The 21714-nt window shown below is 42.4% G+C and overlaps 1 protein-coding gene across 3 annotated transcripts in view; it reads left to right on the top strand.

The window, feature by feature from the left end:
* DAAM2 (dishevelled associated activator of morphogenesis 2) overlaps positions 1-21714 on the top strand; it is a 188676-nt gene that overhangs the window by 164430 nt on the left and 2532 nt on the right. For all 3 annotated transcript variants that reach the window (XM_026034035.1, XM_026034036.1, XM_026034034.1), the window contains 7 exons: positions 684-790; positions 1428-1516; positions 2272-2440; positions 4182-4289; positions 5748-5808; positions 11186-11317; positions 20668-20838. In XM_026034035.1, the coding sequence (XP_025889820.1) occupies positions 684-790; positions 1428-1516; positions 2272-2440; positions 4182-4289; positions 5748-5808; positions 11186-11317; positions 20668-20838 (837 nt within the window). The remainder of the gene's footprint in view (positions 1-683; positions 791-1427; positions 1517-2271; positions 2441-4181; positions 4290-5747; positions 5809-11185; positions 11318-20667; positions 20839-21714) is intronic.

The raw sequence follows: 21714 nt of genomic DNA, 5'->3' as shown, positions 1-21714 counted from the left end.
GTTGGAATGCCTTGCAGGCAGCTTTCTTCTTGTGGGTGTGGGCTGAGGCTCTCTGCATGGCAATATTTACAACCAAAACGAAGGACAACTACCACCAGATATGTCAAAAATGTGTCAAAGTATGAGCTTTTAAGGTCAGCACATGAATAGTGGCCAGTGTCAGACTTGCATCCAGCGGCTTGGTTATTGTTTATTGTTTCTGCAGAGTAGGGCAGACCCAAGAGAGATAGATGAGGCTTTGTGCGCACCCCAGGATAGGCACGATGGGCACTGGCCCCTGGCTGGGACACATCCCGCTCTTATTTGCCCCAGTCTAAACTCCAAGTAATGCTGTGGGAATGCAAGCCTTTTCTGTACTTTCCATTGGAAATTCCCCGTTGGAATTAAAAATGTATCTAATGGAATGGTTGAGGGGGAATAAAGACAGAACAACAAGGAAAGGTTTAAACAAGGTCACTTTTATAGCCACAGCTGCATTTCTTTGAAGTCACAGTCATGTGGCTGAATCAAACTAATGCTTTTCCATGCTAGCATAGAAATTCAAGGGACCTCTCCTCCCTGTCCCACTATCATTCTTCCCTCCCTCTCTGTCTCTCACCACTGCACTTTGTTTGTCCCCCTCTTTCCTGCTCTTCCTTTCCCTTGGTCTCTCATGGAGGTTTTTGGTTTGTTTGCCATTCTAGCTGCTGAAATTTGTTCCTGAAAAGAGCGATACTGACCTGTTGGAAGAGCATAAGCACGAAATTGAGCGCATGGCCCGGGCGGATCGTTTCCTCTTTGAAATGAGCAGGTCTGTTTGAAACATTATGGGAAAATGTACTGGGGGCTTTTTGGAAGTGGTTGCAGTTGTTATTGAAAATGGATCATCTGGCCTTAAAGAGAAAGGTGTAAGGAATTGTGTTATATCCATCTGCCAGAAGCCCACAATGTTACAAAATTTTCTTGGTGATAAGCACTCTCCCTGCTGTCTTTTAGGAATAGTCCCTTGTTGACAAGCAGACAKCTGCCTCCTCTCTTTAACTTTGTTCTCTAAAAAAGGACTTTAGCTCCAAATATCAAGGGCTTGGGATTTTGAATAGATCACTTTTCCCATCCAGCTGTCTCATCTCTTCATCATCTATCCTTTTTCCAACCATGTTATACAAACCAAGATGCATTCTGCTCAGCTGCTACTCCCATGAATCTCATATTTTGAGAATAATGGGAGTTGTTTCAGCCACTCTTCAATTGTGTTCAGAATGTATTTGAAGTCTCCGTTTTCATAACAATGTTGATTAAGAAGCATTAGATGTTGGAATTATATCTGTAATGCCATGCACTGGTATTGCAGGACTCAGCATCTAATAGGTTGTGTAGGTGTCATGCTGCTGCTGTACTTCAAGAGATGATTCCAGTTCAATGTTGGCTTTCTTTTCCCTTTTGTGTAGGATCGACCACTATCAGCAGCGGCTTCAAGCATTATTCTTTAAGAAGAAGTTTCCTGAGAGGCTGGCAGAAGCAAAGCCAAAAGTAGAAGGTATGGTTGCAGCCTGTGCTGGTAGCTGTGAAAAGGGGAAAGACACATCAAAAGAGCCTTATCTTCAAAGAAAGTGCCATTACAGCATGTGCTGTTCACAGAGCCAGCATCCAGGATATGTCATATGCTGGGAAACAAATTCTATCTGACACTCTTGTTACACCTGCTGGCTTAATAMAGTGAATGTCATGGGTGTTAACACTGCAGATGTGACCTGACAGATGCGACAGAGTGCTACCAGATAGTGCTGAGATGCCAAAATCTTTTCTGGTCGTCTTTGCTGATCACATATCCCTTCTCACTCTCATCCCTTGCACCTTCCTTGCCCTTGAGGCAGTTAAGACAGATGCCTGAGCAGAGGTGGTATTTTGTAAATGTTTCACCAGGAAGGTTACATGATTTTTTGCAGCATCCTTGGTTGTCACAGAAAGGAGGTGAGTGTATTTTGCTCTGCATTTTCAGATGAGCTCAAGCCTTCCCCCTCTTCTTACTAGCTGTGTTTTAGAGTGGGAGATTTAGGAGAACAGCCCAGTTGCTGGGTTCTGGAGAACAGCCTACATGTTAAATGCAGTGTGCCTTCTTTCCTTTCATCTGATTCAGTGCATTTGGAGGGTGGGAGGACAGTGTTTGGACAATCCAAATTAGAGCATCTGCTGGTTGGCAAGAGCAGCGTTTTAGAGTGCTTCAAATCGTAGGCCCAAGTACAWCCAGAAAGACCACTGTGTAATAACCTGTCCATTTTTAATCTTTTCAAGCCATCCTTCTGGCATCCAAAGAACTTATCCGCAGCAAGCGCCTGAAGCAACTCCTGGAGGTTGTTCTGGCCTTTGGCAATTATATGAACAAGGGCCAAAGGGGAAGTGCGTATGGCTTCAAAGTCTCGAGCCTGAACAAAATTGCAGACACCAAATCCAGCATAGACAGGTAGGTTGGAAGACCCTAAATAAGTGACTGTGCTGCTTCTGTTATCTTGGTGATGATGATTTTTTTTTTTTTTTTTTTTAATTCCGGAGGCAATTGGTGTTTTAGTAGTGCTTTTCACTCTAAAAGGTTGCGGAACAGTTAAGACCAGGTATTAGCACAGCATTCAAAGTCTGCCATTTCTTTGGATAATGCCTGTCTGTTGTTGGATTGTTTTTCTGCAACACTGTACAAAGATGACATAATATAGTATGTCACAAATAAATGAAATAAGGTTTGGGGGTAGAGGCAGGAGAGAAGACTTTCTGTGGAATTTGACCTTTATATTTTTGTTTTATGGCCATGGTTTTGCAAAAAGTAGAGTACAGAAAACTCAGACCACACTTATACATCTTCTTTAAAAACATGGCATATATTTCTCATGCAGAAGAATGCTAGCAATACGTAACTGATACTGGACCACAAGGACTAGGGCATAGCTCAGAGAGACTGGGCTTTGTTGTTTCTAGGGCAATTAAGAAAGATAGCTGTTATTGGGATGTGGTGCTTACAATTTATCAATGTGGGCTGTAAGTATTTGTAGCGTTACAGTCTGTGTTTTGCCCTATATCCCTGTGCTGGTTCTGAAAATGGATCTTTTTGTGACTGAGGAGAGAATCTCACCTAACAATTTTTTCCTTGRAAATCTCCAGTGCTGGTTCTTACTAACTCACACCTTCCTTGCCTTGTTCAACCTGCTGAAACCACAGCTGTGACAAACTGATTTCAGACTGCAAAAAAATGAGTAATGCCAGTAAGAAGCTCTAGGAGATTCATCTCTGCCTAACAGAGTTTGAACTAACAGAGCTCTATTTTAACTGCCAGAATATCCTTTCCAAATTCTGAAGCTAATACTTGTATAGCTACTGTCAAACTTTTTTTTTTTTTCCTCTCTTTCTTAACATTGCTTAGCTTGATTCTTTGATTCTTCAAATACTAAATGTCCTAAGCAGACTCGGTGCTCTCTCCAGGTCTCAACTCCTGGTGTATGGTCTGTATGAAGCAGTGGCTGTCTCCTGTCTTGCATGTCACTTAGCCACGTAACACCTACCTGAAGCAGCTGTTCTGGCTGGCTGTTCTCCCCACAAGCAAAATCCACCATTTACTTTTAAAAAATCTTTTAAAGCCTGATCCTGCATCTCTCCTGCATCTCATTTCTTTCCACTCCTATATGAGCTGCCATTACAGTAGTGGGTTTGAATAATCTTCAGGTATAGCTGTGTCACTCTTAGTATGGGAATCTTTCTTTGCAGTTTCTTTAGACTTCAAAAATCTTTTTCTCTTTTTCATTAACTCACGTTCTATTCCACATGGCACCCAAGAGCACCACACTTCTCCTTTAAGTGTTAATGACACGTTGATACTGTTRGCTGTTTATTTTCTAAAATGTTTCTGGACAAATTAGTACTGTGATAYACATTTTTCTGTTGCACCAACTGTGCAAATGAAGGAAACATGCTGGTGCTTCTCGAATAGAGCAAGGCAATGTGAAATATTCCTTGAGGTTTTAGGAGGGATGGCTCATAATGGGCTAATTCATTTTYGTCTGCAATACTTTTCTTTCAGTGACAGAGCAGCTAACTGCTGATCTACTATTTGTTTTGTTCACTAAAGCACGTTTCCTACCCAAATATTTTTCATTCCTCCCACCTTTTTCCTTCTCATCACCATCTTCCTTCTCTCATTTCTTCCTTCTCCGTTTTAGGAACATTACACTGCTACACTACTTAATTATGATTTTTGAGAAGAATTACCCAGATATCTTAGATATCCARTCTGAGTTGCAGCACCTTCCAGAAGCAGCAAAAGTCAAGTAAGTGCAATGCTATTCCTTGTTACCAGAGCTGACATTCCTGATGAATTTGTTAACTACCAGTGTTGGTAGTTTTAAATTGCTATGCCCCAAACTCATTGCCAGCCTTCCAAGTGGGGCACCTGAAATGCCTTTGCTGACATCCTTGAGATTATTCTGATGTACATCCGCAGAAAAATTAGCTTCAAAAACATTTAGGTAACTAAACTGACCGCTTTATTTAGATACATCCGTATCTACTTTACTTCAGAATCGGATATTKTAACTGGGCTTGTTATTACTTGCAGCTCACTCACCATGCTCTGTGGTTGGCCACTTAAGCGCCTGCTATTTTTTCTGGATAATTGAAGGTTTGTTTCTCAGCTAGAGTCAGTTAGAAACAGAGGCTATAGTAGGCTGTTTTCAAGATCATACAAATTTTTGCACAAATRAGTCGTACATAGAAATTGGGAAAGCATCATACTTTCTGCACAAATTTCAGTGATTTTTTTTTCCATTTCTGTAAATACATGAAAACAACATAAGTTGTCCCCTCCAAATAGTATCATTTTTCTTTACAATCCACTGCTCAAAAATACCTTTGCATGTTATTTGCCCAGATTATTACAGGGTACTACTCCAGCTAATAAAAGGTAAGTAAAAAATAAATACTGGTTCATACTGAAAGCATTTATTAAGGACCTTGTAGTATTTTCTGAGATACGGAAAACTGCTTCCCAAATACTTGGAGGAAATGCCTGCTGGCTTACAAGTAATAATAACTGGCTACCTAGGAATGAAAAGTTCTTTTTCATGTAATTTTTTAGGAAAAACTAGTCTTGTTTATATTATGCAAGCACAAATCCAGAACAACACTGATCAAGGGAAGCATCTATTAAAAAGCAAAGTGTTAAATGCTTAGTAATGATAGCATGCAAGGACTGCCATGTGATAGAAATGCAGAGGGAAAAAATGTTTGAACTATGAGGAGACAAAAATTATATGTAAATGTATTGCTAATAAGGTTCAGTAGTTAACTGATGGGTCAAGAGTCACATGCAGAGCTAATCTGAGATTATCACGATATGTGTGATGAAGCTGGGGTGTCTGCCTATGAGTCAGCCAATTATTGTAAGCTAACCATGTGGCATATGTTCCTTGCTGGAGAGTTGGGCTCACTTCACAGTCCTACATGGGTAGGTGTTCTGAGGGTGACCCCCTGCTTCTGGCCTGGAAAATCCCAGTCTTTTCTGTGACCACAAGCAGACATGGTCTGCCTGATCTTACATCGCATACAATAAGCAGCATAGAGTATTCGCAGACACTCTTCCCCTCATTTCTCATCATCTGGTATGGCTGGTGCCAGAGGCCGGATACCAGACTTGATGGGCCAATGGTCTTTTCTGCTACAGAGTTCTTGTATTCCTGTGTAACACTGCCCCTTTTGTTTTAACTCCTACATATCTGTCTCTCATGCAGCCTGGTAGAGCTGGAGAAGGAAGTTAACAATATAAAGACTGGATTGAAAGCTGTTGAAGCTGTAAGTATCTCAAGGTTTCCATAGCTCCATGCTAAAATATATTACTTAGAATATATTCAGCTATTATATATTCTGTGATAATAAAAAGTGGGCTTTGTTTTCTCCTTTCTGTTCTGTTCTACAATGTATTAGCCAGGAAATAAACAAATACTAGCTTYTCATGGGGCATTTCTGCTGATGATCTTAGCAGACTTCAGCCTAATGAAAAGCTAGATTGACCTTAGCCTGGAGAGTTAAGGGATGGTCTGATAAATGGTGCACACTGCAAGAAAAGAAATGCAATTCATTTTCTTCATTATTGAGGGTTGTCTGGCTGCTGAACAAGTGTTTCACATGGCTCTCTGAGTAGTTGTAAACACTAGTATACTATTATACACAACCCTAACCTATCCCAAGCATGCTTTGGGGAGATGAAGGGAAAGACTGGCTAGCTAAGAGTGAGGCAGCTGAGCTGTCAAACAAAACTGCAATGGCCTTTGTTCCTGATATTGATTTTCTTTATATTTTTTAAGCAGAACTTGCGTTACTTGTACTCGAACTGTGCTTTGATGATGCAGAGTCTGTCAATAAACAAGTAGCTTATTGATGCAGTTGCATGTGTTTAACTTAAGGAATTTAAAACTGAGTTATTGGTCTAGATGTTCTCTGGAGACATACCTGTCTGTGTCAGCAGTGGTTCCTCAACCTGGATCCTCCTTTAGTCTTTATTACCAACTGAAGAACRGGCAAAAATAGAATGGGCAAAACTCAGCGGGCACTTGCTTCTCTAAATAACAAAAGCTAGAAGAAATGCTGCGTTTGTTGGGGAAGACCAGAGGAGAGAACTTTAGATTCAAAGCTTCTGTCAGGTATATGGCAGAGACAATTCAATGATACATGAGCTAAYACGAACTGCATAGTTGCAGGGTCTTTTTTAACTGTTTTTATTTATTTGCTTATTTATTCTAAGGCATTGAACATCGGCTTCTTCAAATTCCTCAGTGAGAAGTCTCAGAGAAAATTCTCCCTTTTCATTTAAAACCTGGGTTTTTTTTGAACTTTGCATGGACTTCTACCCTAGCAGTGCTGTAGGTTGGTTAGAAAAGCCATAGGAAGGTTCCTATTTTCTAAATTTTTTCTTTTGGCTTTAGTGTAATTGCTGTATAATTCAGTAGATCTGCTGTTGGTTTGGTTTCTGGGAAAATATTCTGGGCTTTCTGAGGTAGGACAGCACAGCATGAGACAGCGTGTTCAGTGGCAGAAGCCAGGAACTTGGTTATGCCATTGACTTAAATGTGTGGCTTTGAAAAACTCAACCTGTTTACGTCCTTTCTGTGAAATGGTAACTATAAATATGTCCTCCCACACAAGAGCTGATGTGAGGAATAGCAAAATTGTGTTTGCACAAAACTAGAGATGGTGAAGATTAAAGGCTAACAATGCCCTGTCATCTCTGTCTCTTTATATGTCCCATCATCTGCCCAGTCAAACATTCTGTGCCCAAAAATTCTGTGCCCTGCAAGTACAGGAATAAAATCCTAAATTCAATTTGGTTGTGGCATTTATCATCTGTTTAATATACTGAGACAAGGATAGTGCCAAAAAAAAAAAAAAAAAAAAAAAAAAGAATCAAGAGGTGCCTGTGGAGCTCAAGAGGGTCATTGCTGTGTTTAGATGTTCCTTGCCTTTTCAACCAGGATTTTATTTTTCTCAGAGTGGAGGGTGGAAGCTTTGTTTCACTTTCTTTATAACACTTTAATGTGAGTAGAGAGACTAGTGACGTTAATGTGCCAGTGGGAGAGTATCAACTGGTAACAGCAGCAGCTTTAATATACACCTTCCTCCCATATGACCCTGCCATAGTGCCTTGATGCTGTCCTAGAAAAGCATCCTGTATCCTAGCAGATGGTCCCTGCTGCCTTTGCTGTTCATTTGTGGCCTCTGCACTAGGAATGCTGGCAGAGGGGCTGGTTGGTGGGAGTCATGGTGCATGAGTGCTTTCTGTGAAATAATTGCCTGTCTTTCAAGGAACTAAAATTGCCCGTTCTTCCTATATAAAACAGAATGTGATGACTGCATTTTCTCTTCACCTGTCCTGAGTTTGATTTTGCTATGAAGGTTGAGGAAAGGCTCAGTGTCCTGTCTCTTGGCCGCAGACCGTCTGGCTGTCCCTAACAGTTCATCATCTATTTAGTTGTGATCCTCTGAGTGATAAAAGCCTATTTCTAAGCCCTGTTTCTGGTTGGTTGGGGTAAGGGAGAAATCAGCAATAGGAAGAGATACTACTGCAGGCATGGCAAGCGATATTTGGAAATTAAAAGCACCTGTAATAAAAAGGGTTGACATACAGCTCATGACTTGAAAAGGCCCAATTTCRGTGAGAGCAGACCATTCTCTCTGTTGAAGTGTGGGCACCTACTTCTGTTTTGTTTTCTGTGTTTGGGTGGTTTGCCCTTTCGCCTTTGCAGCCAATTTTCCTGTTCTTTCCCATACATGTCTTCCACGAGCAMGCTCTCTGGACCATTCAATCGTCATCTTCCCTCCCTACTCTTCTCCCTGCCATGGTATTTATCAGCTGGGGCTGCCAATGCCTCCCAGTCTGCTTGCTCCATTTGTGGTTTTCTGGCATGTAAAAAGCAGCACTATAGCAACAATAGAAGATCATTGTCAGGTGGAAGGGGGAGGAGGGGAGGGAAGGTGCGATTCTTGATTCCAGGCCAGTGTGTTCTCACCACAACCTTGGCTTGGTGACTGAGAAGTTTCTTCAAGGCCCCTTAAGAATAGAAAACTAAAAATAGTTTTATAGTCAGATGCTTTTAAAGGTACTGCTAACCCTTTGCTTTCCTGGACTTGCAGCTTCTTTCTGCAAACAAGAAATATCCATTTGTCAGAACAGGCATGCAGCTATTGCCTTTGTGTAGGATGCTCCCAGGACAGCTGGGTAGTTCTTGGTCTTTTCCAAATCAGAAAATAAACTCTGGCAGTGGAGCCCTCTTACAGAGCAAGGAGACCTGTGTCTGTCACTTGAGAAACCACTGCCAGCATCAAACCTAGTGAACCAGTAGACCAGCCCACCAAGGACAGTGTTTGCTTCTGTTGCTTTGCTTTTATGACCCCTATAGACCATTTCTAGAAGACATAGAGGACTTTCTTATTCTCTAGCTTCCTTTTTTGGATGGTCTAACTATTATGACTATACCAGTTACTTGTGTGGTATATTTTTAATTTGGAAGAATTACTCTTCAGGGAAGGACTGAATTTGAACTTGAAAAGCAGATAATCTAATCCTATTTTTGCTTTTAAGAGCACTGCTCTCCAGTAGCAAATGCAATAGCTTTCAACAGTGCAAGAGTATAGGTGGGAAGACAGAACTATTGTACTCATCTGGGTAAAGATAGTGAAGTAGAACAACTTTCAGCTAAAATCAACTTAAAAACAGGAATGGGAAAAGAATGGCTGAAAAAAAMCAAAAAATCCCATAGTTGTCAGCAGCATGTGATGTGACCTTTCTTGTACTTGAAAGGTGTAATTCATGTTTATAACATGGAGACAATTCACTGCAAAGCAGTGTAACTGAGTAGCATTCCCAAGACAGTAGATGATGATGTATCATGAAAAACAGGGAAGAGGAGAGGCTTTCTAGAGCACCTAGCTCTAGAAAAGAAAAAGCAGAGGCTTTCTCTAGCCACCTGCTCAGTKTTTTTCTTGCCACTTTTCTGCCTCTGCTCCTTCCTTGTAATGATTACATCCTCTTTCCGACGCATGCCAGACCAGAAAGCATATCAAGTCTGGTTTTYGGACTGCTGATAGTCAAAGTCATTCTTTGCATATCAGCAGTGTGGAGCACAGCCCACGGAGTTTCTCAGCACAGATGACTATAAACCTATCCATTTGACTCTGTGAACTGGTATTTTGATGACCAGAAACAAAGCGCACCAAACATGCTTGTAATTGGAATCGCAGCCAGCAGAGAAGCAGAAGAACAAAAACACACACAAATATTTTTTTTYCAAAGGGAACACAGGGTCAGATTGTAACGTGACCTGCTGCTGCTGTTTCATGCTGGTTTCCTACAGAGAAAGCACAGCTTTATCGTTCCCACTGATTACGCAGCTGAGGATAAAGATGACTCCCAGATTACCATTTCGTTGTCCCCATGAGACTGTCAACAGCACACAAGCCAAGCGTAGACATGGGAGACAGCCTGTCTTACTAAAACTTAATCGTTTTGAGCACCTCAGTAGGGTTTCTATTTTCAGTACTGTAAGCATGCTGAAGAGAGTGAGAGAAGGGATAGCATGCATAGGTAATTCTGTCTTTGAAGTAAAAGCTTATTCTAAAAAGAATAAGAAAATTGAAGAAAGTATCTTACAGTCAGTTTTTCTTTAAGTAGCAATCTCGGTTTGTTATGGTTTTATGCACCCTTGTCCCCCTCAACCCCGCCCCAATCTTCTTATCACAGTAGCCCTGGTTTCTAATTCCCTGACTTTTATGACACCAAAGCAACTTGACTAACAGAGTGATTGCAAATGCTGTATAATACCTSACTTATTTCTGCCCATTATTTAGTGGAGTGGGGGGAGAGGGAATTTGACATCTCTTTGTTGCTCAGCTAATGCTTTCCAGAGAACCTTGGGAATTTAGTGATCTTTGAGATTTCCGCTTCTCTTAGACTGAAATTGGTTAAGGATCTAAAAACCTCCTGGGTGAAGTCCTCCTCTTTCCCCCTAGTTGGAAAACCAGTGACATCACACAAGCCTTATTTGTTAAAAACAGGGCCAAAATTATTCTTATCTAGTTGTATAGTTTATCATCTTCTCCAAGAGGGAACCATGCAAAATTCTTTTTTCCTCAGCCTAGATCCTTGTAAAGTATCTTAAGCGAAGGATCTAAATGAATTGAGGAGATCCAGAAACATCCACTCTTCCCCAAGTGTGCAGCCCTTTGAGCCRTATGGGGAAGAGAAAATGGAGGGAAACCTACTATTAAACATTCCAAATTCAGTTGCTACATGGTCTGCGTTGTCTAKTCTTTGCTGTTATGCGCAGAAGGAGAAGTGCTGCATTTCACATACCTGATGCTTGGATTCTAAAGTTACTTTTGAAATTAAATGTATTGATTGCTTTCTTGGAAGTAGTTGTTATTCTAAGGTTTAGGGAACTGTAAATACAACCTTCCTCCATCCCATTTTAGGCCTCCATSTCATGCTGCAAAGGCAGAACCTTTGGCTTAGTGAGAAACATTATTTTTCTGAATTACAATTCATGACAAACGTGTGAGGAGGGAGCATAGAGAATGCTCTGTAAAAAAATTGAATGGATGCCTTTCCTGATTCCCTTTTTTTCTCAGTGATAAATCYTTGGTACTTGCCAGTCTACATTTCTTATTTCTCTTCCAGGAGCTGGATTATCAGAAGAGACGCATGCGGGAATCAGGAGACAGGTTTGTTCCTGTCATGAGYGATTTCATCACTGTGGCAAGTTTCAGCTTCTCCGAATTAGAAGACCTTCTGAACGAGGCTAGGGACAAGGTACAAATAATTTTTGAAGCAYCTGGGGTTTCATTGACCAAATTAAAAACATGAATCAAAATGGAAACAACAGTTTTAGATTCTAGGACTGTAGTGAAAACCATAGTAGACACAGAAAGTGGTTTAAGATGAAGATTCTCTTTTCCTTATTTGGTCTATCTATGAATTTAGCAATTTAGATTGTGTCTTAACCTTAAAAGAAGGTTCAGTGCTCTTGCCCACTTCTTTAACAGTATCAGTGGGSTATAGAACTGTGAGAGCAATTTCTGGGAGAGGGTATCACACCATGCTGTGGTATTACAGGCAGTGCCTTTTAAACAAGTTATTAAAAATAATTGCCATAGTTATTAGTGATAGTGACCTGATGTCTTTTATCTTCTGCTGATTTAATCCCACTCTGTGTRTTCAAATAGGGATGTTTGTGCTTCATTGTTCTCTTTAAAAAAATGAATTTTTGGATAGTTTTGGATAGTTTTTCTGATAACTCATTTCTGTTACTGCTTGTGTTTCATTGCATGGGAGATCCCAAGCATTCACAGGTGGTCATATCTATATCCTTCTTGTACAACAGGCACCATGTGTGTGTTGCTCTTTGGGAGCTATTGAGATTATTTTGCATTTTTTTGTACAAAAAATGGTAAGAAAGGTGTAGGCAGTGGAGGAGTTGTATGTTCTCTGTTGGTGATTTGGAAGCTGACATTAATGCTTGTCTTCAGTTGAATGAGGAGGAATTTATTTGCAAAGACCATACGGATATAAAAAGGTTAAAGGAGAACAAGTTCTAAAGTAAACAATATGTAGTGGCAAATCTGCCCTTTTTGTCTGGCATGTTGAGAGTAGTTGGGTTTATGAAATAAATGGTTTATTTCTTTTGGATTGGATTCTTTCCACTGCTGGTTTCAGTCCCTGCAGGGAGATATAAGCAATGTTAAGGGACCTATTGCTTTATTAATGAAACCTCTGCCCTTGTGTTAGGCTGTAGATTTTGAAGGACAGGCAAAATAGTACCTGAGGATGTGGACAGTAAGACTCCTCACTCGGTGACTTTGGTGTAATGTTCTGTGACTTCTTGCTGTAGAGATTATGTGGATAACATTGACTTGCTATCTGAAACACCAAGAGCCTCTGGGCCTCAGCAAGAACTAGCTACCTTTGCAAATGCCAGCAAGGGACTAAATTTTACTGCTTTTGGAAGATAAAGCAKGGCAGTCCAACACTCATTAATGTCRCAAGAAACTTTGTAGAGAATAATGTGCCTRGTGTTTTTCATTGTTGACATGTTGCTTGAGAATATTCAAACCACTTGCAAGATAATAATGTGCACACCACATTGGCTTTATGATCATAAGAACAGTATTTTGCATTCCATGCTTCCACTTCTAAGGCTATCTGAATTTACTGAGAAAAGCTCTGTTTTCTATGTTTTTTGGGCCTCTATTTTATGACTGGGTACGTTTTTCAACTTAATCACAGTTAGGTTTGTGTTTCTGGAAGAGGATTCACTGTGTCCTTGGCTTAGACTCTCCTGTTTTGTTTTGATGTTACAGATAGTGGTGGACCTTTCTTTTGGCATACTAGGACTAAATTTCAGTGTGGTTTATTTACAAGGTCAACCATGGGTTAAAATGAGAAAATTATACACGTCCAGCACAAAATTGCAACTTTCTTTGACCAGACAAAGGCAGGAAAGATGCAGATCTTTTGCTTTAAGAATAACCAGAGAATCTCCCTGCAGGCAAACCAATATATTGGATGTTGATGCACACTTCTTTTAGACGTTAGCCAATGTAAAGCACTTGACAAAAAGAGATGTTTTATTTTAATGACTATAACATGCTTAGGAAACGTTTCTCTACCTTCTCCTCACACACCSCTACTATGTTTGAACATATGCCTTTCCAGCTTCTGCTCAACCTATGGCTTTGGTTCTTCCACTGGCAATGAGCTGCTTTTGGACTCCTAAAAGGGAACTGTCTGTCCTTACCAGTGTTGAGCTATTTCTCATGTTTGCCTTATATTATTTTTCCTCTCTCTTCTTCCTCTTTTTCTTAAAAAAGAAAAGCTGGAAATTTTCAACAAACCAGATGTGCTTCTCAAAGCCCATAACGTCTTCCAGTCTCAGTGGGCTCTCTATGTTTGTTGAATCACAAGCTTTTATTTTTACCATGGAAACCTACTGTAACTGGTCAGTTAAAGAAAGAGGGACRCAGACATCTGATTATCACGTTCTTTTTGGATTTCTCAAAACAAAGCAAAGTGGAAAAAAAAAAGAAAGGTAGAGGGAAAGGGAGGGCTTTTAAAAATATCTTAATGAGCCCAGAAAGAATTGGTCTGGTTCACAGATTTATTAATAATAATAATGAAGCTCTAGTTTTAACAGCTGGAGTTGAATATCTTTCTAAATATAGCTAATTGATTGCTATGAGTTAGTCAGAGCCATGTTTCCACAGCTGGGATTTAAAACAATGCAAATTATCTTTTCAAACCTGTTTTTTTAATAATAAAAAAGAAGTTTCTTTAGTGCTGAAAAAAAGAAAGACTTTTCAGAATTTAAGTTATGGAAACAATCCGTTACCAAAGTATGACCCTCTGTGCAGTGAGTATATTCTACAATTCTTTTCAGCATTTATGATCAGATAGACCACTCAATTCCTGCTAATCAGCTCAGTAATGACCACTGCCAACCCACCAGTAAAAGCTTTCCTCCTGTCATATATTTGTATGGAATATATATATATCCTCTTCCATCTGGGAAGGCAAGTAACTCTTCCTTCTTGGAGATATGGCCATGGCAGAATCCCAAACCTCGTGTGCACAGTACCAATAATGTCTTGAAACCCACTGGACCAAAATGGGGGCAGAGGACCCTTTTAAGTCTGTTGGCAACATTGTTATTTAAAGTTGAGACCTTTAATTTTACATGAAACTTAATGGGAACCACCTTCAGGATGATGGAGCAGATATAAAATGCWGATTTCCCAATCAATATACATCAATCCAGGCTTCAGCTTATCATATCTAGTAGGGACAGAAGGGATTTGCTTTTTAGGTTTTCTGCTTAAACAGTATGTTTACTATTGGTGACCRTGGGTAGGAAATTATATCTTTCAATTTAAAAAGCAAGATTGTCTGGTGCAAGCTTCTGTGTTTGCAGAGAAAGCCTTGTAACAGTGCTTATCTCCATGCAATAAACAGATGCTTGGTTAAGAACTGTTTGAAATTTTAGATCGACTCTCTAAATAGGAACCTAACACAGCTGTTTCCTAATCTTTTTCTGGTTTTCTCACTTTCAAAAAATTTTAAAGGAATCCATAGATTAGGTCAAGGACAATGTTTTCTGCCATTTCCCATCAACTGGAAGAAGTGTCAGGAGCAAGGGGAAGACAGTGAAATTCTGCTCTGGAATCTTTCACCAGTTTTAACATGTTCAAAGAGACACGGAGTATTTTTCACAGCAAAAAGAGAATGAGATGGAATTTTATTTGTGAAAAATATATCTTTGGATTTCTGTGGAGAAACAATGAAAATGCCCAGGCCCAGGCAAAGGTTCCTCCTGTGGTGTGAAATTTATTTTCCCACTTATAAGGTGCTGTTTAGTCCATAGCAAGCTTTACAGTAAACTTGAACGTTGACAGGTGTGAATTTGCATCACTGTACTGTGTAAAACTGCTCTACTTTGTGTGTGTGTGTGTGTGTGTGGTTTATAACAAACCCATTTGTAAAACATTTTGGATCTTTCAGAAAGAACAGGATCTGCTTAGTCAGGTATTAACACTGCTATAACTATTGATGTTCACATTTTTGCTCCATGAAAATTGACCTTAAGCTTCTGTATGGAGGGATGTGTGTTAGCACAACAGAGGTGGACAGTCTTTGCCATGACAGAGAATTGGGCAGACAATATTTATTGAGAGGAATGGAGATAAAAATCTTGCATATACTCAGTAAGTTTAGCACATACAATAACTGTGTTTTGAGGAACAATAAGACAGCGAAGACCAAAATCTGTTTTAAGAAAATAGTCGTCGATGGTAGAATGCTATGAAGCCTGCAGAAATGCTGTAGTCCAAGTGGCAGTGAGAGGCTGTGCGTTTCGAGCATTCATTTGCTGGAGACTGGTATATCCTGTGAGCCACTGGGGCTAATGTAGAAGGAACAGATCAGGATCGGGTGTATTTCAGTGGCRTGGACAGGCCCTGCACCACAAACAGCCACAGCATTACATATATGTAATATAAATTACATACCTGTTGTATACTAACTTAGAAATGTAGTTGCTTCAGGTAAGACTGGTATCTAACGTATCAGAAATATTTATAGTACCTGTAACCTGGTTTTGGCTGCCCGAGTGGCTGCTGAATTCATGGGGGGATCCTTAAAGGGCAGTTAGTTGGTTGCAAGGAGAACTGGACCCAGTCCTGCCTGAAATCAGTAGGGCTCTTCCAATTAACTGATTTGAATCTGTCCTGTGAAGAGAACAGACATTTATTTGAACTGGCTTWGTACAAGATTGTAGTCTTTGTAACGGAAATCTCAGGATTACTTATCTGGGGGAGATTGTTCCTGTTGCAGGGCCACGTGTTGTAATTCATTTTTTCACCGGCTCCTCCCTTAGTGGCAGGCAGCAGTGGCCGGGAATTTTTATCGGGCCTGTTTTTCCTCCTGCTCATACAGCCCCGTCCGTGCTGTCTCCAAAGCTCTTCTGCCACTGTTTAGCGTTTCATTGGCAAGAGCAGCAGCGAGTGTGTGTGCTGCTGTCCCGCTTTCCYGCTCCTTGCTGAAATGGCTTTTCAAAATAAACAACTGTCTAAACGATTTGCTTTGGCAAGAGGATGAATTCAGTGGAAAGTTTGGCAGAGGAAGGGGAGCTGGCACTGAGCTCGTGGACCTGTTATATCTTGGAGCTTGGGGGCCCTTATGGTGTGGAAATGAATTTTTTAATGAAAAAAAGAGATACCATCCTGTACTGCAGTGGAAAACCAGCTGAAACGMGGTTTTCCATCTTACTTTGCCCATGTCATCTGTCCCCAAATGACTTCAAGGAATAGGCAAGCTTCAGCTCTTGTTCCATGCTATTTCAGCATATTGGATAATTCTGAAAAAAATTGTGCTCCTATAATGGTTTAGCTGTAGGTTTCATAACTGTGCACAAAAGCAGGTATTGTGGGATGGAGGATCTGCCCYGGGAGCAGTTAAGTGATTTCTGCAGGGTTACACAAAAACCATGGCAGAGGCCGGAGGAGAGTGGTGGGGCTTCAGRCCTTCTAGGTCTGTGCCCTGCTGCTCTGCCTCTTGTGTGCACAGTGTGGTTAGCTGCAGGGAACCTGCCCCCAGCAGCAAACTGCCCTTCGTGCCAGCACCATGTGAAAAAGAGAAGTAATAGAAGGAGAGCTAGTAATATAAACAGAATAGAAAGAGAAGAAGTAATAAAAACAAAGGGGTCTGTTGGAGTTTAAATTGGGAAAGGACATGGCTTTTTTTGCAACAGTACCTTGAACTGATGTGGTGCCCTACAGATGCGAATGACTGAGTTCTTTCCATTTTTTTCATCAGATAAGTGGAGTAACATAGTCTGTTCTTTAACAAGTGGAGAAAGTGAGATCAAGAAACATGGGTTCCCAAGCCATGCCATGGGCAGAGCTGGCAGCTGAAGTTAGATTTCCTGACTTCCCTCCCTCTGCTTGATCAGCTTTTTCTGGAGGGGGTAGGCAAAGAATTAAAATGCTTTCTTCAGTGAAGATTTTTCATTTATAGCTGGTTTTGTACTTTCAGCTCACTTTTAGCTTTTAGATTTTTGCTTTGTACCTTCCAGTGGTTTACAGTGACAGACCACCTTTGGTGTAGGAGGCACCAAAGCCAACTGTTCATAGAATCACAGAATCATAGAATGCCGAAGGTTGGAAGGGACCTCAGAGGTCATTGAGTCCAACCCCCCTGCTCACGCAGGGTCACCTAGAGCACGTGGCACAGGGCTGCATCCAAGCGGGTTTTAARGATCTCCAAAGAAGGAGACTCCACAACCTCTCTGGGCAGCCTGTTCCAGGGCTCTGTCACCCTCACGGTTAGGAAATGTTTCCTTAAGTTCCTGTGGAACTTTTGGTGCCTCAGCTTGTGGCCGTTTCCTCTAGTCCTGTCGCTGTCCACCACTGAAAAGAGGCCGGCCCCTCCTCCTCACTGCCTCCCTTGAGGTATTTATACACGCYGATCAGGTCCCCCCTCAGCCTCCTCTTCTCCAGGCTGAACAGRCCCAGCTCYCTCAGCCTTTGCTCATAGGGCAGATGTTCCAGGCCTCTGATCATCCTGGTAGCCCTGCGCTGGACTCTCTCCAGCAGCTCCACATCCCTCYTGTACTGGGGAGCCCAGAAMTGGACRCAGTAYTCCAGATGTGGCCTCACCAGGGCTGAGTAGAGGGGRACGRTCACYTCCCTCGACCTGCTGGAGMCGCTYTTCTTAATGCACCCCAGGATCCCGTTGGCCTTCTTGGCCACCAGGGCACACTGCTGCCTCATGGTCATCTTGTCATCCACCAYGAYGCCCAGGTCCCTCTCTGCAGAGCTGCTCTCCAGAAGGTCAGTCCCCAGCCTGTACTGGTGCCTGGGGTTATTCCTCCCCAAGYGCAGGACCCTGCACTTGCCCTGTTCTCAGGATGGATCCTCCTTGCTGCTGCTCAGAKTCCTCAATTTGTGTTCACAAGCGCCTCTGGGAGGCTCCCAGGGAGCTGGGCCTTTCCAGCACAGCGGTGCTGTTACTCCTCATAGCGGAAGTGGGGACGCAATGGCAAAAGCACTTCTGCCTGTATGAAAAGAAATTACTGGTAGCTGGGTAATATGTGAAGTGCAGCGTATGGGCAGACAACGCCACCCACTGACAGTGGAAAGTTCTGGGTGCTCCTGAGGTCTAATCCTGACATAGGACCTATGAAGCAAAGACTCCTAACACTTCTGTTGCCAGCCGGCCCTCTTCCACAAGGACTCAGAAACACCTAYGGGCTTTTGTGGGCTCAAAACACCTCCGTTTCTGTGTGCAGCAACTCTTACTTTTGCTGTGCACAGGACAGCGTGGGCTTGAGGAACCTTAGGAGCAGGAGATACTTACCACAAAGTGGCAAACACAATAGCTATCTCCTTGGGGAGCTTCTGAATTTAGGGTTTCATGAGAGATAGACCAGTCTTCCTTCTGGCTGGTACTTCATTATGACTCTTAATTTTTGACTGTTTTCAATTCCCAGCAAAACACAGGACCAAGATAAGTGGGAAGAGACTCCAGGTAATGCATCTTCTGTGCACGATCCTGAGCTCTGGGGGCTCCGTGCAGTTAGGAGTGGCAGTGCCTGTGTGCTGCAGAAATCTTTCTCCATCACTCTCCTTCCCTGACCAGCTGGTCTGCTGGAGCAGGCAAGCCAAGAAAAAACAGCATGTGGAGATACATTATCACCCTCTGTGGCTTTGGCAGCCTGTATTCCCACTGCTGAAGGGCTAGTGACAGTCAGTGTGAATTACTGTGGAACTGCTGCAGTTTTCTTATGTTTAAGCATATTGTATGCATACATGTAAGTATCAGTTTGGGGAGAGATAGAGAATTAGGGAGAAAGAGTGTGTGCATATTCCTGTGTGTGCATCGTCCGAGGCTTGACAGGAAAGAAAACAGCACGAAGAAGAAACTATTGCTGTTTTCATAGYCTGGACTCCCTCCATGACTTGCTGCTGCTTTAGTGCTTCCTTCAGCTCCTGCCATGTTTGGTAGCTCAAAGCAACTTGCACTTCTTCCAACACTTTTTTTTTTCCAGATACTTCGAGTTTCTTTGTTTGTTTCTGGCTGAGAACACAACCTTTTTAAAGAAGGAGGGGAAAAAAAAAGCTATTGCTTCAAACTGCTCTGTGGGCCTGGCAAGGAAAGCAGAGGAGGGGAGATGCTGAATGTCTCAGGCTATGCCAGAAGGAAGCTGTTTTCCTTGGAGAATTCTTCCCCCTGCAGTTTACTGGGACACACTGTTTATGCTTTACCTGGTACAGGGCCAAAGGGGTTTATAAGACCTGCTCCCAGATTCATTTTCTCCTTGGAAGCTGACCCTGAATTGTTCTAAGTATCGTTTCCATTCTGCAAGAGCACCCACCCAWGGAAAGGAAAACTGGGCTGTGTTAGTGCTGTAGTTAGAAAATTGCATTAGTTGAATACACACAATTTGATGGCAGTCTATACCTTGGGTTTGTTTTAGTGACTGCTTTGTTTTCAGGGATTTTTTAGGGATGTTTTAGGGATGTTCTTAGGGATATTCTGCTTGTCAGTGGCGGTGTGTGCAAGTGCTGGCAGAGTGTGCTTGGGCAGTTCTGCATGAGGGCACCAATGCTGTGAGGAATATATTTCTAGTGCTGCCTGATGTGACAGAGGTGTGTGAGGTGAATGAGGCTGGACAGGTTGTTGGATGTATATAGGAGTTACGGATATGTGCATATATGGTGCTGAAAGACTATATACACGTGTACTTGAGGCATTTCAGTGAGTACTGAGGGATATTTGTGAGTGTGTGAGAGCAAAGGAGAGTATGAGTACTGATGTCCAACAGCCAGGGTTTGCTGTGATTTCACCATATCCAGATCAGGACTGCCCTGTGACTGAAGTCCTGCCAGTTGGCTGCCTCCACACGTATCCTGCAGCCTCAACATTTGCCTTTTAAAATAAAGACCATTTGTGATGTATGCACTCTCTTTTAAGTCTGCCYGGGAGCCCTGGCTGCTTTCCTTGCCCCTCTCTCATGCCATGTCTGTCCATAATTTCCTCTCTCTCACAGGCAACACCCTGACTCAGAGGACTTCAGAGAGATGGATGACATAGCAAAACCTCCTGAGAGGATGGGCTGTCACACTATGTCAAAAGCTCTCTAACTCCAATCCTTCTAGCAATGGATTTCAGGAGACAGAGAAGAGCAAAGAGGAGGGCGGAAGGGGAAACGATGAGCTAAAATTACCTGTTTAGTAGTTTGTTTTCTGCCAGCTAGCTCCCTGGATATATTGTTTTTCCTGACCCTGCTGTCCCACATTTGCTGCTGAGGTGTGGCCAGCATTGTCCTCTGAAGTCTCTCTGTCATCCTCAGGCACTGGACAAGTATTTTTTCTGGCATCAGTAGATACTAGTGTTTTCCAACTCTGTGTTGCACAAAGGATACCCAGGAGAGCAGATTATTTAGAGAGGGAGGCATTTGTCTTAAGTGAGTGGCCAGGGAGGAGTTTTTACTCATCCYACAAATGCAGAGAGAGGTTCAAGTTACATGTGTGGTTACTCATAGGGTTTTCTTGCTGCCTTCCTAGATGGCCTGCCTAATTCTTGCTGTTATGTTTTCTGTCCCCCAACAGTATTCCAAGGCATTGAAGCATTTTGGAGAGAGCGAGGGCAAGATGCAGCCAGATGAATTTTTTGGTATCTTCGACACTTTCTTACAGTCATTTGCAGAGGCCAAGCAAGACCTGGAGAATATGAGGAAGAAGAAAGAAGAGGAGGAGCGCAGGGCACGCATGGAGGCCATGGTGAGAACCCCCACACAGGAAGGGCCTTCATTTCATCATCTTTGTGTGTCTCAAGAGAAGGATTGAGAGAGCGAGTTCTAGCACTCATGTCCTATTCTGGGTGTTTCATATTATTCTCCTTGCCACCTCACTTGCTCCTCCTACTCTAGATGATGATGTTTTCCTGCTAGTTGCCTTTTCAGACCTCAAAGGCATGCTGTTTGCCTCCCAAACTACCTCCTTTGTGTCTAGGTACCCAACTCTGGCCTTGTCTTTTCTGCCCTGTCACTCTGCAAGATGGTGCCACCCCTGCCCAGGGCCAGACTCTCCTCCTTTCAGGCTGCAGGCTCTGCACAAAAGCTCTTGGAGCCAGATTTTCCTCGGAACTGGCAGCTGGTCATCTTCCACTTAGACTCTGTCGTCATCTGCTCTGTGCCTGTCATCTGACAGCATATGGTGACACTGTGAATGCCCTGGCGCCTGCTTCAACTTACACTAGCAATATTTCTCTCTGGATGGCCTGAATGCCTTGATTCTTGAGTCTGCTTTTATCCTTGACGTGGTGAGAGAGCTTGTGTGTATCATTGATTTTGCTGCTGGGAGGCTGATGTGGGTATCCCCAGGGATTCGTGTGAACCGGCTTCCCACTCTGACCTCCGGCTTTCCTGAGGCCTGAGAACTGCTCAACATTCCTCTGCATCCTTCCACTCTGCCAGCACGTTAACCCCAGCAGCCACCACAGCCCCAGCCTATGCTTAAGGGAACTGCTGCTTTAAATATTGGTTATTTCTAAAGCAGCCTGTTCTGCGCTGTCCAGAAGAAGAGACAGGTTAAACTCTAGGATGGCAGCAAGGTTCTTGGAACTGTTGGAGAGAGATAAAATGCCAGGACTTAGGC

This window comes from Nothoprocta perdicaria, unplaced genomic scaffold, assembly GCF_003342845.1.
Source record: "Nothoprocta perdicaria isolate Ctin4 unplaced genomic scaffold, notPer1 scaffold_139, whole genome shotgun sequence".
NCBI lineage: Eukaryota > Metazoa > Chordata > Aves > Tinamiformes > Tinamidae > Nothoprocta > Nothoprocta perdicaria.
This window is presented reverse-complemented; position numbering and strand designations above follow the sequence as displayed.